Consider the following 12,217-nt stretch of genomic DNA (forward strand, 5'->3'; position numbering starts at 1 on the left):
CCCAGAACTCCTCCTGTACCTCATAGAGCTTGAAGGACAGGATATCGGTGGCCTCACAATGGGTGCGAAATGGGGGTAGGGTCTCTACTTAAAGTGTGGGTACACATACACACATACACACAAGCTAAAGATGCAGTTTCTGCACATCATTTTGGGTCTCTGCTCAAATGTCCTTACCTTATCCAGAAGGACCACTCAGAACCTGTAACAGGTCTCAATCCCCTGCCCCTGGCTTTTAGTTATTTTTCATAGCACTCCTCACCATTTGACAAATTTTATGTTATGCTTGTTTATTTGCTTATTGTCTGTCTGCCCCTTTCTAGAATGGAAGTTTTCACGAGTAGAGGAAAGGTTGACCTATACTACTTGTGCTTTTGTTTCCCTAGCATCTAGAAGTGCCTGCCTCATAGTAGAAGCTTAATAAAAATTCATTGGATGACAAAGTATTTGCTTTCCCAGCCGCCTCTGACCAGCATGGGAACATGACCCAGGCCATGTTTATTAGAAGTACTCGGCCCAGAGCTCTGACTCTTAGGTAGTGACTTTCTCCATTCTGGCACAAGTTGGAGCAGAGGAGCCAGCTACAGCCAGTGTCCTGGAGCCACAGCTTTGGTGCCAGTGTCCAGACCCTGTGCAGCGTCCCTGTGTCCGCACTGCAAGCTGCAGTGACTGGGGCTGCTGCTGTTTTCACTGGACCACATCTGGAGCAGGCTTTTAGGTGAGGTTCTTGGCTGTGTAGCTTCCAAACCTGGTCTCTAACCTTACCCAGAAGATCTGATTATGATCCCACCTCTTTTTCGTAAAAAATCCCTTTTCTGCTATAAAATTTTTTTTAAGTTTAAAAAATAGGCTTTGGAGTTAAGACTGCCTGAGAGCAAATGCTGGCTTTGTCACTGAGCAGTCAGTAAAGCTGACTAAAACTAAACCATGAAACTGCCTTGAGCTTGTTCCCACATTTCTAAGTAGGTAAAATCAGAGTACTACCTCATAGGGTCCCATGAGACGTTGCTTGTGAAATGCCCTGGGACACAGTGTGCACCCTTGCAACCTTAGATTATATAAGGTCAAATTCGACAGACAGTACTGGTTTTAACTGACTGTTAACACTTTTAATTAAAGAGGCATTGCATTGGCTGATTTGGTTTTCTGTTGACACAGTTGCTCTAAAATTTAGTGGAATTTATTCCCAATCAACAGTCATGTTGTTTTAACGTTTCTTTGGATTGACTAGATTCAGCTGGGCAATTCTCTGCTACATATGACACGAGTTAAGACTATCATAAGTTGTGGGTGCTACTGGATTGGAACATTCAAGATGGCCCACTTCCCTGGTTGGTAATTAGTGCCATCAGTCGAGGGCTCAGGTGGGCCTGTCTCAGGGTTCTTCTATGAGCCCTGTGGTTTTCATAGCATGGTAGCTAGATAAGAAACACACTGTGAAAGCTAACAGTTTTAAAGCCTGGGGTACCATAGAAGTCCCAGAACATTCTACTTATTAGTTAAAGCTGGTCACAAAGCCTGCTCAGATTTACGAGCAGGAATGGTGGGAAGGATGGGTAAAACGCTTCGCCTCTTGTTGTAAAAAACAACGTATGTATGAAAGGGGAAACTTGTTAGGAGGCCGTCTTTGGTGACCAGTGGCTACACGGAACTAACATTTTACGATTATCTATTTACTCTGCTTTTGTTTAAAAATGGAAGAAAAGAGTCCCTTAGCAGTTCAGTAAAAAGGAACTCAGAACTGTCTTATTGCCCCTTACCATAACATACCAACAGTTATTGAAAACCTACTTCCAATTATTCTCCTGCTTTCTCAGAGCTGGCAAAATTTGCAACATCTTTGAGAGCTGGATAAACAAATTTCAATTAAGGGGAGAATATCCGAAAGAGATGGGAATACCAGACTACCTGACCTGACTCTTGAGAAATCTATATGCAGGTCAGGAAGCAACAGTTAGAACTGGACATGGAACAACAGACTCGTTCCAAACAGGAAAAGGAGTACGTCAAGGCTGTATATTGTCACCATGCTTATTTAACTTATATGCAGAGTACATCATGAGAAACACTGGGCTAGATCAACCACAAGCTGGAATCGAGATTGCTGGGAGAAGTATCAGTAACCTCATATATTCAGATGACACCACCCTTATGGCAGAAAGTGAAGAAGAACTAAGGAGCCTCTTGATGAAAGTGAAAGAAGGGAGTGAAAAAGTTGGCTTAATGCTCAACATTCAGAAACTAAGATCATGGCATCCAGTCCCATACTTCAAGCAAATAGATGGGGAAACAGTGGCTGACTTTATTTTTGGGGGGGCTCCAAAATCACTGCAGATGGTGACTGCAGCCATGGAATTAAAAGATGTTTACTCCTTGGAAGGAAAGTTATGACCAACCTAGATAGCATATTAAAAAGCAGAGACATTACTTTGCCAACAAAGGTCCATCTGGTCAAGGCTATGGTTTCTCCAGTGGTCATGTATGGATGTGAGAGTTGGACTATAAAGAAAGCTGAGCACTGAAGAATTGATGCTTTTGTACTGTGGTGTTGGAGAAGACTCTTGAGAGTCCCTTGGACTGCAAGGAGATCCAACCAGTCCATCCTAAAGGAGATCAGTCCTGGGTGTTCATTGGAAGGACTTATGTTGAAGCTGAAACTCCAGTACTTTGGCCACCTGATGTGAAGAGCTGACTCATTTGAAAAGACCCTGATGTTGGGAAAGATTGAAGGCAGGAGGAGAAGGGGACGACAGAGTATGAGATGGTTGGATGGCATCACCAAGTCAATGGACATGAGTTTGGGCAAACTCTGAGTTGGTGATGGACAGGGAGGCCTGGTGTGCTGCAGTCCATGGGGTCACAAAGAGTCAGACACAACTAAGTGACTGAACTTAACTGAAGATATTGGCAAAGATCAATTTAGGTAGGGTCCAGTGGTCTTAAGTTTATCTTACTGGCAACGGGGAGCCACTGTGAGATTTTAAGCAAGGGGTAAGCTGGTTTTAGAAAAGGCAGAGGAACCAGAGATCAAATTGCCAACATCCGCTGGATCATCGAAAAACCAAGAGAGTTTCAGAAAAACATCTATTTCTGCTTTATTGACTGTGCCAAAGCCTTTGACTGTGTGGATCACAATAAACTGTGGAAAATTTTGAAAGAGATGGGAATACCAGACACCTGACCCACCTCTTGAGAAACCTACATGCCAGTCAGGAAGCAACAGTTAGAACTGGACATGGAACAACAGACTGGCTCCAAATAGGAAAAGGAGTACATCAAGGCTGTATATTGTCACCATGCTTATTTAACTTATATGCAGAGTACATCATGAGAAACACTGGGCTGGAAGAAGCACAAGCTGGAATCGAAATTGCTGGGAGAGATATCAATAACCTCAGATATGCAGATGACACCACCCTTATGGTAGAAAGTGAAAAGGAACTAAAAAGCCTCTTGCTGAAAAAGGAGAGTGAAAAAGTTGGCTTAAAGCTCAACATTCAGAAAACTAAGATTATGGCATCCAGTCCCATCACTTCATGGGAAATAGATGGGGAAACAGTAGAAGCAGTGTCAGACTTTATTTTTTAGGGCTCCAAAATCACTGCAGATGGTGACTGCAGCCATGAAATTAAAAGACGCTTAGTCCTTGGAAGCAAAGTTATGACCAACCTAGATAGCATATTAAAAAGCAGAGACATTACTTTGCCAACAAAGGTCCATCTGGTCAAGGCTATGGTTTTTCCAGTGGTCATGTATGGATGTGAGAGTTGGACTGTGAAGAAAGCTGAGTGCCAAAGAATTGATGCTTTTGAACTGTGGTGTTGGAGAAGACTCTTGAGAGTCCCTTGGACTGCAAGGAGATCCAACCAGTCCATCCTAAAGGAGATCAGTCCTGGGTGTTCATTGGAAGGACTGATGCTGAAGCTGAAACTCCAACACTTTGGCCACCTCATGTGAAAAGTTGACTCACTGGAAAAGACCCTGACGCTGGGAGGGATTGGGGGGAGGAGGAGAAGGGGACGACAGAGGATGAGATGGCTGGATGGCATCACCTAGTCGATGGACATACGTTTCAGTAAACTCCGGGAGTTGGTGATGGACAGGGAGGCCTGGCGTGCTGCGATTCATGGGGTCACAGAGTCGGACACGACTGAGCGACTGAACTGAACTGAATGTCGCTGAGACTCAGAAATGAATTGTCCAATTTATGCAACTAGATAAAGAACCAAAATAAACTCCTAGTTGTTTCCAATTAACTAATTCTTAATTAATCAACTAATTCCAATTCCCTGCTGTCCCATGTTTCCCACTGAGCTGCCAAAGGAGAACGCAAGATAAACGTGTCTAACTGGCCCCTTACTCCGCGGAAATGGCCTGAGTTTCAACCGGAAACAGAAAATGACCACCACAAACGCCACCTAATGGCAGGATGGAGGGCAAGCTAAGTCCGGGAAAGCCACAACGCCGGAAGGGGCCGGCTGTTTCCGGAGAACACCCAACGCGACAGAAACTCTAGAGGTGAATCTCGAAGAGTCAGCCAGCTTCCCAAGAGGGTTCGGCTCCCCGATGTCGTATGTGCGCTTCTGCGCAGGCGTGGGGGTACCGCGTAGGAAACGTGTACTCAAAACCGTGCGCGTGCCCGTTCACCGTCCGGCGCTTCGGTGTTGTTTTCGAGGGTAAAACCTTTGGAGCTGTAACGCGGGCTTTTGTTTCTTGAACTACAATTCCCAGCATGCTTCGTTCCTCATTATTGGTACTAAGTGTGGGTACCTAGGATAGGTTAGAAGGAAATTCTGACATATGACGTACCAGGAAGGAAAAAAATTGAAAGGGTTGTTTGAGCGCGTTATTCACAGAAGCCCCAGTGGCCTAATGGATAAGGCATTGGCCTCCTAAGCCAGGGATTGTGGGTTCGAGTCCCATCTGGGGTGATGAGGTTTTTTTTTTCCCCCCTTTAAAATCAACTTTTCAGTAAAAATTTTGCCTTTTCCCCTTCTTAAACAATTATAGCGAAATATGCTAACTTGATTTTACTTTTTAAAGATGGGAAGTGTATGCGTGGTTTTTCTAAGTTTGGGGCTACAGTTTGCGAGAATCAATAGACTCCCATTTCCTTGTGAGCCGTAATCTCGTTAAGATTTTGGGGAAGCCGATAGGTTGAATTTTGATATTTCCTTTAGAAATAAATAAAATCTCAAAGTTTTCTATTTTAAATTGACACCCACTTGCGACATGCCCTCATTTTCTCCAGTTTCAGCGGTGCTCCGTCAGCGAATGGCGTCTGACGTGACGCAGTCAGGAAACGAACAAGGACCTTCTTTCTCTCCGCCAGGCTTTTTCCAGGCCATTCAGTTACACTCGGCTTTCGTTTGCTTTTCTCTTAACACCTTAGGAAGCCGCTCGGCGTTCGATTAATACTGCTCGGCAGAGAAAGGAAGTGAGACATCCCACTGTCCTGCAGTCGATAGGGGGAGCCTGCAGTCTGGTCCCGACCGTACCATTAAGCGGCGGGCAAGGGGGGTCGAGGGAGTAGGAGGGTTGTAGGGTGCCGTCCCGTAGCCGACTCCGACGACGGGAAAATGGCGGCTTTAGGGTCACCGCTGCGCACTTGGCGAGGCCTTCTACGGGAGTTGCGCTACTTGAACGCGGCCACAGGCCGACCCTATCGCGACACCGCAGCCTATCGGTACCTCGTCAAAGCTTTCCGTGCACATCGGGTACGGAAGCCCGTGTCCGGGTACTCCAGCGTCCCCTTTCCGGGGAGGGAGGAGAGTCGGGTCTGGGCGAGATGGAGCGCGCCTGGCCTTAGCCGCAGTTCTGGGGCCCAGGCTTCCTCCAGACAGACCCAGGCCCTAGGCCCTGGTCTAAGACCTAAGCAAGGACTGGCGTGAGAGAGCAGTCGTCCTGGGGTGGAGCCGTCCCTGGAGATTACACTGGCTGTCTGGCCTGTGTGGATGGGAAAGTTAGAGGAAAGTGAAATGGAAGAAACGGACAAGCAGAAAGATGTTGAGTGTAGGGTTACTAGTCACAGCATCTATCCCACTCGCGCCTTCCCTAGGAGAGCTATTCTGAGGAGTTCTTGATACGGAGAGGGATATTGGGAGCTACTTGGAGAGCATGACTACGCCGCCCCTTTTAGCTGGCTAGTGGTAAAGAATCCGCCTGCTAATTGAAGAGACGCGGGTTCAACTCCTGGGTGGGGAAGGACCGCGGGAGGAGGAAATGGGAGCTCACTCTTACCGGGTCCCAAAGAGTGGGACAGGACTAAGCACGCACGTTGTAGAGCTGAACTAGACACCTCTAATGCGGTGGTACTGCAAGTTACAACATTAGTGTGATATATGACCAAGTAACAATTTTTCCATCTGTAGCAGATAAATATGAACGTCCACCATCCTTGGACAATTCCTTTGTGAATTCTGCACTCCAGCACTCTATTTACCCCGGATAGGCAAGATAGGATGAAAGTTTCTTTTTTCAAATGGGGAGCTGAGACTCAGGGACAGTTGACCTATACAAGCCCAACTAGATTGAGAGTTACTGATCTGGCTTGGAAAGAAGTTGCAACCTATCTCAGAAGTAAGTTGAATAATTAGCTTGGTCTTTAGCGAAGGAAGCCTGGCGTCCTCTGAGCAGTGTGGAAAGGGGAGAACCATTATCTTAAACTCTTGATTTTCTGAGCCATGGAAGTTAGAATGCAAAATGTCAGAACTAAAGTTCAACTGAGTTTTGAAAGGTCACAATATTAGGTACTAATAGGAACTTGACTAAAAATGACGAGTAAGATCCACATGGGTCTTTTTTAAGAAGCTTGCGTTCCACCTGAGGAGCCATTTGACCAAGGACTTAGAATAAACAAGTGCTAAAGGAGTAGAGATGCCTGAAGTCCTGGTATATAGAAGAGGTAGGCTTTACAGGATGGAATTTATTACCCAGGAACTTGAAGAATACTTTAGAGTTAGCAAGTAAATGAGGGTTAGTAAAAGTCCAAGCAGCGGCACGACTGAAAGCCAAGAGGGGAGAGGAACTGACAGTTGAGAGCAGCTAAGGCTTAGGGTGTGGTGGATGAAGTGGAGGAAGATGAGGTAGGCAGGAATTTAAATTTATTGTAAATGTAACAGGAAGTCAGTCTTAAGATTCTTAAGGTGACAAGATTATAGTTTATGCCGTATGGAAGCAACATTATTTGCCCTTGAGAGAGGCTTGGAAATGGCTGTGAAAACCCTTGGGAATAAATGTGAACTTCATGCTAAAGATTCTAGAAACAACTCTCTGGACTGCATGAGAGGAATTGGGTATGGTTTGTATTTCCTGCTGGCTCAGAGCTAACTCAGTAATCATCTTTGCCCATTGTCTCTCCTTTCTGTAGGTTGAAGGAATTCAATTAGGGGGAGGTCTCCCCTTTCTCCATAGGGAAAATACAGCTTTCTATTTCATTAGATCTCTTGATCTCTGGTGGTTCATTTACTAAGTTATATTACTGACACTTCTCATAATTCAGGCTTAGCTGAATCAAATTGGTTATGTGCTGTCCTATACTAAGGTGGAATTCCTGTTTCAAATTCTATCAAACTAGACTTAAGAGATGAATGTTACTCATTCATAATGTTAGTGTTGATCTCATAAATTTTTAATTATAAAAGTTAAATTGATTAAAACAGATGAATTCTGTTTTTGAGCAGCTTATATTTTCATATATATGAAATGCAGATCTTAAATCAGACATACTAGTTTTCAGATTCCAAACCTAGATATTCCAGTAAAGAAAGGTCAAAGAAAAGCATATGTAGGCAGTGGTGCCCAGAGCTTAATCCACACTTGGTCAGGGCTCCTTAAGTCATTTGAGGTTATGCGTACATCTCCCTCTCACCTTTCCTGCCCCTTTCCTGCTGTGAAGCCTCAGAACATAAAACTAGTCAAGTAAAGTCTGTGTGCTAATGTACTTAATATGAAAGTTAATTATGACCAGCTTAAGGTCATCAGAATATAAATTTTTTAGATGAAAACGTAAATTGTGAGAGGGAGTATAATTAAGTAATATGAACATATGATTCTCATATATATAAAACCTTCATTTTGTTACTGGTGAAGACAAAACTATTTTTCGGACAAAATAAGTTTTTAATTTTCATTGAAAGGCATGTGCCGTATTAACCAGTCCACAGTCACATAAAATAAAGCAGTCCATTTGTTTGAAGGGTAGAAAGTTCTGTATTTTATTCCTTAGGTGACATTAATGATTAGTGATCTGACTGTAGTTCGCCATCTCTGCATTAACCAACCATGGAACCTCTCTGGGCTTTAGATCCCGCATTCATTAAATGAGGATGTTGAAACGAGGTAACTTTTTTTTCCAGTATTAAAATTTGAGGACACTCAATGAAATGCTTCAGTGAAACTCCTCGTAAAATTCTTCAGTTAACAGGTGGCCAAATTACAGGTGTATTAAGTATACACAAACATATGTTTGTATCTCCTATGTGCAGTTTACTTTTATCCTAGAGAATGCTTGTTTAATATGCTTCAGTGAAACTCCTCGTAAAATTCTTCAGTTAACAGGTGGCCAAATTACAGATGTATTAAGTATACACAAACATAATGTTTGTATCTCCTATGTGCAGTTTACTTTTATCCTAGAGAATGCTTGTTTAATAATGCTGTCTCTATACAGTGGCCCTGTATCTGCAGCTGGGCTGTTAATAGACTATCTGACCTTGCTGCTTCTCCAGGTCACCAGTGAGAAGCTGTGCAGAGCCCAGCATGAGCTTCATTTCCAAGCTGCCACCTATCTCTGCCTGCTACGCAGCATTCGAGAACATGTGGCCCTTCATCAGGAATTTCATGGCAAGGGTGAGCGCTCAGTGGAGGAGTCTGCTGGCTTAGTGGGTCTCAAGTTGCCCCAGCAGCCTGGAGGGAAGGGCTGGGAGCCATGAAAATGGAGAAGTTCCTTGGATGCTGTCTTCATGCAAGAGTTTATTAATTTCTGTCAATATGTATTTATCATTAAATTTTTTTTTTTAAAGTTTAGGGGTTTTCTCTGAAATTTTCTTGACTGAGTGTTTCTCAGGGAGGTTTCATTTTTACTCTTCAGTGAATTTACTGAAGTTCTTACACTAGGCTGATTGATGTTCTTGATTTACTTTGAATACTCTTAGTTATTTTTCAATTTAAAAAGTAATACAGCCTATTGTTAAGGAATTCAAATAGTATAGACATATAAAATAAAGCCCTCTCATCTTTTCCCTTGTCTTTCCCTCCCCTCTTCCAAACCCATTACCAGTCCTAAAACTAAAACTGCTGACAGTTGGTGTGCATCCTTCTAGATGTTTCCTGTCCTTAAACAAATAATTATACAGATACACCTTTTATTTAAAAGTACACAAATACGATGTTAAGATCCTGGTAGGAAACAGATGGTATGCTCAAACAGGGTTATTGAGGAGAGTTAGTGACGGGAGATATATATATATAAAGATGTGGTTTGAATTAAGGTGAACAAGATGGGCTACAACAGTGGAGAGCTAGTACCTCCCTAGGCCTGACCCTTAAGTATGAGAACACGGCCACCACTCAGGTACAGGCTGCAGGAAAACCAGGGAGAGGGTGATGGAATTAACACACTGACTTCTCTTCCCTCTGCCTTCTACCCTCCATGTCAAATTGCTCTTCTTCTTGAATTCTTTATGAAGGTGAAGGACTCTACCATGCACTTGGCTGAAAAAGTCAAGAACTTGAGCTTCATTCTGTATTTTTCTTCTCACTCTCCACATCCATCAGTAAGTTTGGAGGGAAAAACAGTTCTGCAAGAACTGTTAGCATCACTATCTCTCTCCTGTTTCAAGCACTGGAAATCATTGGGCTGAACCATTAAACTAGACTCCTAAATGTTTCCTTTGCCTCTAGCATCCTGAATTCCTTAAATACAAATTCTCTCTGAACTACCAATAATTCTTTACCTGTGCCCCCTTTGTGGTATATGTCAGTTTCTTCTAGTATAATCATAGACATATAATGTCTTTTTTCCTGAACTGTCAGCTCCTTTACAGTAAGGAAGACACCTCATTCATTTTTGTATTTTGTAAAGCGTCTTCCACAGTGACTTACATAGACAGTTATTCAGTGTTTTGAATGCACAGCTCAGTTCTACTCACTAGGAGTAAAACCTAAACAAACACTCATAAAGTACTTCAAAACATCATCTTTTTCTTCTAAGAGATTAACATGAAAATAACAGTATTAAGAGGTCAAACCAAGCATCTATTCAATTGAACAGATCAAAAAAGTAAAAATGTTTAGCATCCCATCTCCCCTGCTTTGTTTCATACATGTGTGTGTGCTCTGTCACTTCAGTTGTGTCCGACTCTGTGACCCCATGGACTGTAGCCTGCCAAGCTCCTCTGTTCATGGGATTCCCCAGGCAAGAATACTGGAGTGGTTTGCCATTTCCTCCTCCAGGGGATGTTTCCTACCCAGGGATTGAAACTGTATCTCTTCCATCTCCTTGCCCTGGTAGGTGGATTCTTTACCACTAGTGCCACTTGGGTATCTTATTATCTGAAGATGTTTTACTTTACTAAGATGAAGAAAGCAAAAGGATTAAGATAGACCAATCTTTTGATTGCTTTTGTTAAAATATTAATATACCCAGGTGGCTGTATATAATAATGTTGGTTTTTTTTTTTTTTTTTTTGGCTACATGGCTTGTGGGATCTTAGTTCCCTGACCAGGGGTTGAACCCAACGCAGAGCTGTGAAAATGCCAAGTCTTAACCACTGAACTGCCAGGGAATTTCCATAGCATTTTTAAAGTATGAGATTTGAGGCAGAATTGCATAACAAAGTTGTTGTTTAGTCAGTGAGTCCTGTCCAACTCTTTTTCGACCCCATGGACTAACTTACCGGGCTTCTCTCCATGGGGTTTCCCAGGCAAGAATACTGAAGTGGGTAGCCATATCCTTTTCCAGGGGATCTTCCCAACCCAGGAATCAAACTTGTATCTCTTGCTTGTCAGACGGATTCTTTACCACTCAACCCCAAGCCCTGCATAGCAGGGTAAGAAATACTATGGGTTTGAAATCATACAGTGTACATGCTCAGTCGCTTCAGTTTTGTCCTACTCCTTGTGACCCCATAGACTATCCTGCCAGGCTTCTCTGTCTGAGATTCTTCAGGCAAGAATACTGGAGTGGGTTGCCATGCCCTCCTCCAAGGGATCTTCCTGACCTGGGGGTCAAACCCACATCTTTGGCTCCTGCACTGCAGGCAGATTCTTTACTGCTGAGCCACCGAGGAAGCCTGAAATACAGACATAGGCTTTAATCCCACCTTTATAGTTTACCACCTTTATAATCCCACCTTTATAAGGTGTGTGATCTTGGCTAGGTTAATAGACCTGGACTTGTTCCCTCTTCTGCAGAATAAGTATGCCAACAAGGTAGTTTTAACAAATGAAGATAATAGTTACATAAAACATTTGCATAATACATAAGTGCTTGACAAAGAAAATCTTATTTTCATCTTAAACCACTGTACCCTTATTCTTTTATCATGAACCCTTCTCTAAGCCCTGGAGAAGGAAGTGGCAACCTGTTCGGTATTCTTACCTGGGAAATCCCATGGACAGAGGAGCCTAGCGAGCTACAGTCCATGGGGTCAAAAGTCAGACAGAACTTAGCAACTAAACAACAACTTCTCTAAGCCTTATTGCCACCAGTCTTCTGAAATAAATTATTTCCCATGGTTTAAATGATTTGTTTAGGCCATTTCTGTCCATATATAACCAATCTGTACCTCTTATCAGTGGTCTTACCATCCAGAATTAACTAAGCATTAAAAATGGAAGGAATTGATTGTGGAATATGAATTGTATTGGCGATAAACTTTCTATACTTGGAATGTCCTAAAAATAGGGACTTCTGAGGTTTGGGCACCTGTTAGCTCACTATTCTAATTTTTGATGTGGTACATGCTTTATCATATTCCTTCACTTTAGTGTCTCTTGCCTGCTATCCTTTAAGTGCTTCCTCTCACTGAATTTTATTAGTATTTAAATATGCTCAAGGCTGTTCCATCTAAAAGCAACTATAATTGACCCTTGAACAATTTGGAGGATTAGGGGCACTGACCCTCCACACAGAACTCTGAGTATAACTACAGTCGGCCCTCCATGGTTCTGCATCTGTGGATTCAAGCAACTACAGATCCGGTAGTACTCGAGT

General features: G+C 43.0%; 1 protein-coding gene and 1 non-coding gene across 2 annotated transcripts; both read left to right on the plus strand.

The window, feature by feature from the left end:
* Positions 1-4,858: 4,858 nt before the first annotated feature.
* TRNAR-CCU (transfer RNA arginine (anticodon CCU)) lies at positions 4,859-4,931 on the plus strand. Its single transcript has one exon. It is a non-coding gene; the product is annotated as a tRNA-Arg (tRNA).
* A 584-nt stretch (positions 4,932-5,515) lies between these two features.
* FMC1 (formation of mitochondrial complex V assembly factor 1 homolog) lies at positions 5,516-9,027 on the plus strand. The gene is made up of 2 exons (XM_061165902.1): positions 5,516-5,717; positions 8,730-9,027. Exons 1-2 carry the CDS (start codon positions 5,580-5,582, stop codon positions 8,931-8,933), a joined length of 342 nt encoding a protein of 113 aa, XP_061021885.1. The 5' UTR covers positions 5,516-5,579; the 3' UTR covers positions 8,934-9,027.
* The last annotated feature ends 3,190 nt before the right edge of the window (positions 9,028-12,217 follow it).

Source organism: Dama dama, chromosome 18, assembly GCF_033118175.1.
Source record: "Dama dama isolate Ldn47 chromosome 18, ASM3311817v1, whole genome shotgun sequence".
In the NCBI taxonomy this organism is placed as follows: Eukaryota; Metazoa; Chordata; class Mammalia; order Artiodactyla; family Cervidae; genus Dama; species Dama dama.

What these genes read in the sequence shown, in the direction of transcription:
- FMC1 (XM_061165902.1), top strand. Translation starts at nt 5,580, where the DNA reads ATGGCGGCTTTAGGGTCACCGCTGCGCACTTGGCGAGGCCTTCTACGG. An exon ending in AAGCTTTCCGTGCACATCGG is followed by an intron (nt 5,718 to 8,729) that starts GTACGGAAGCCC and finishes CTGCTTCTCCAG; the next exon opens with GTCACCAGTGAGAAGCTGTG.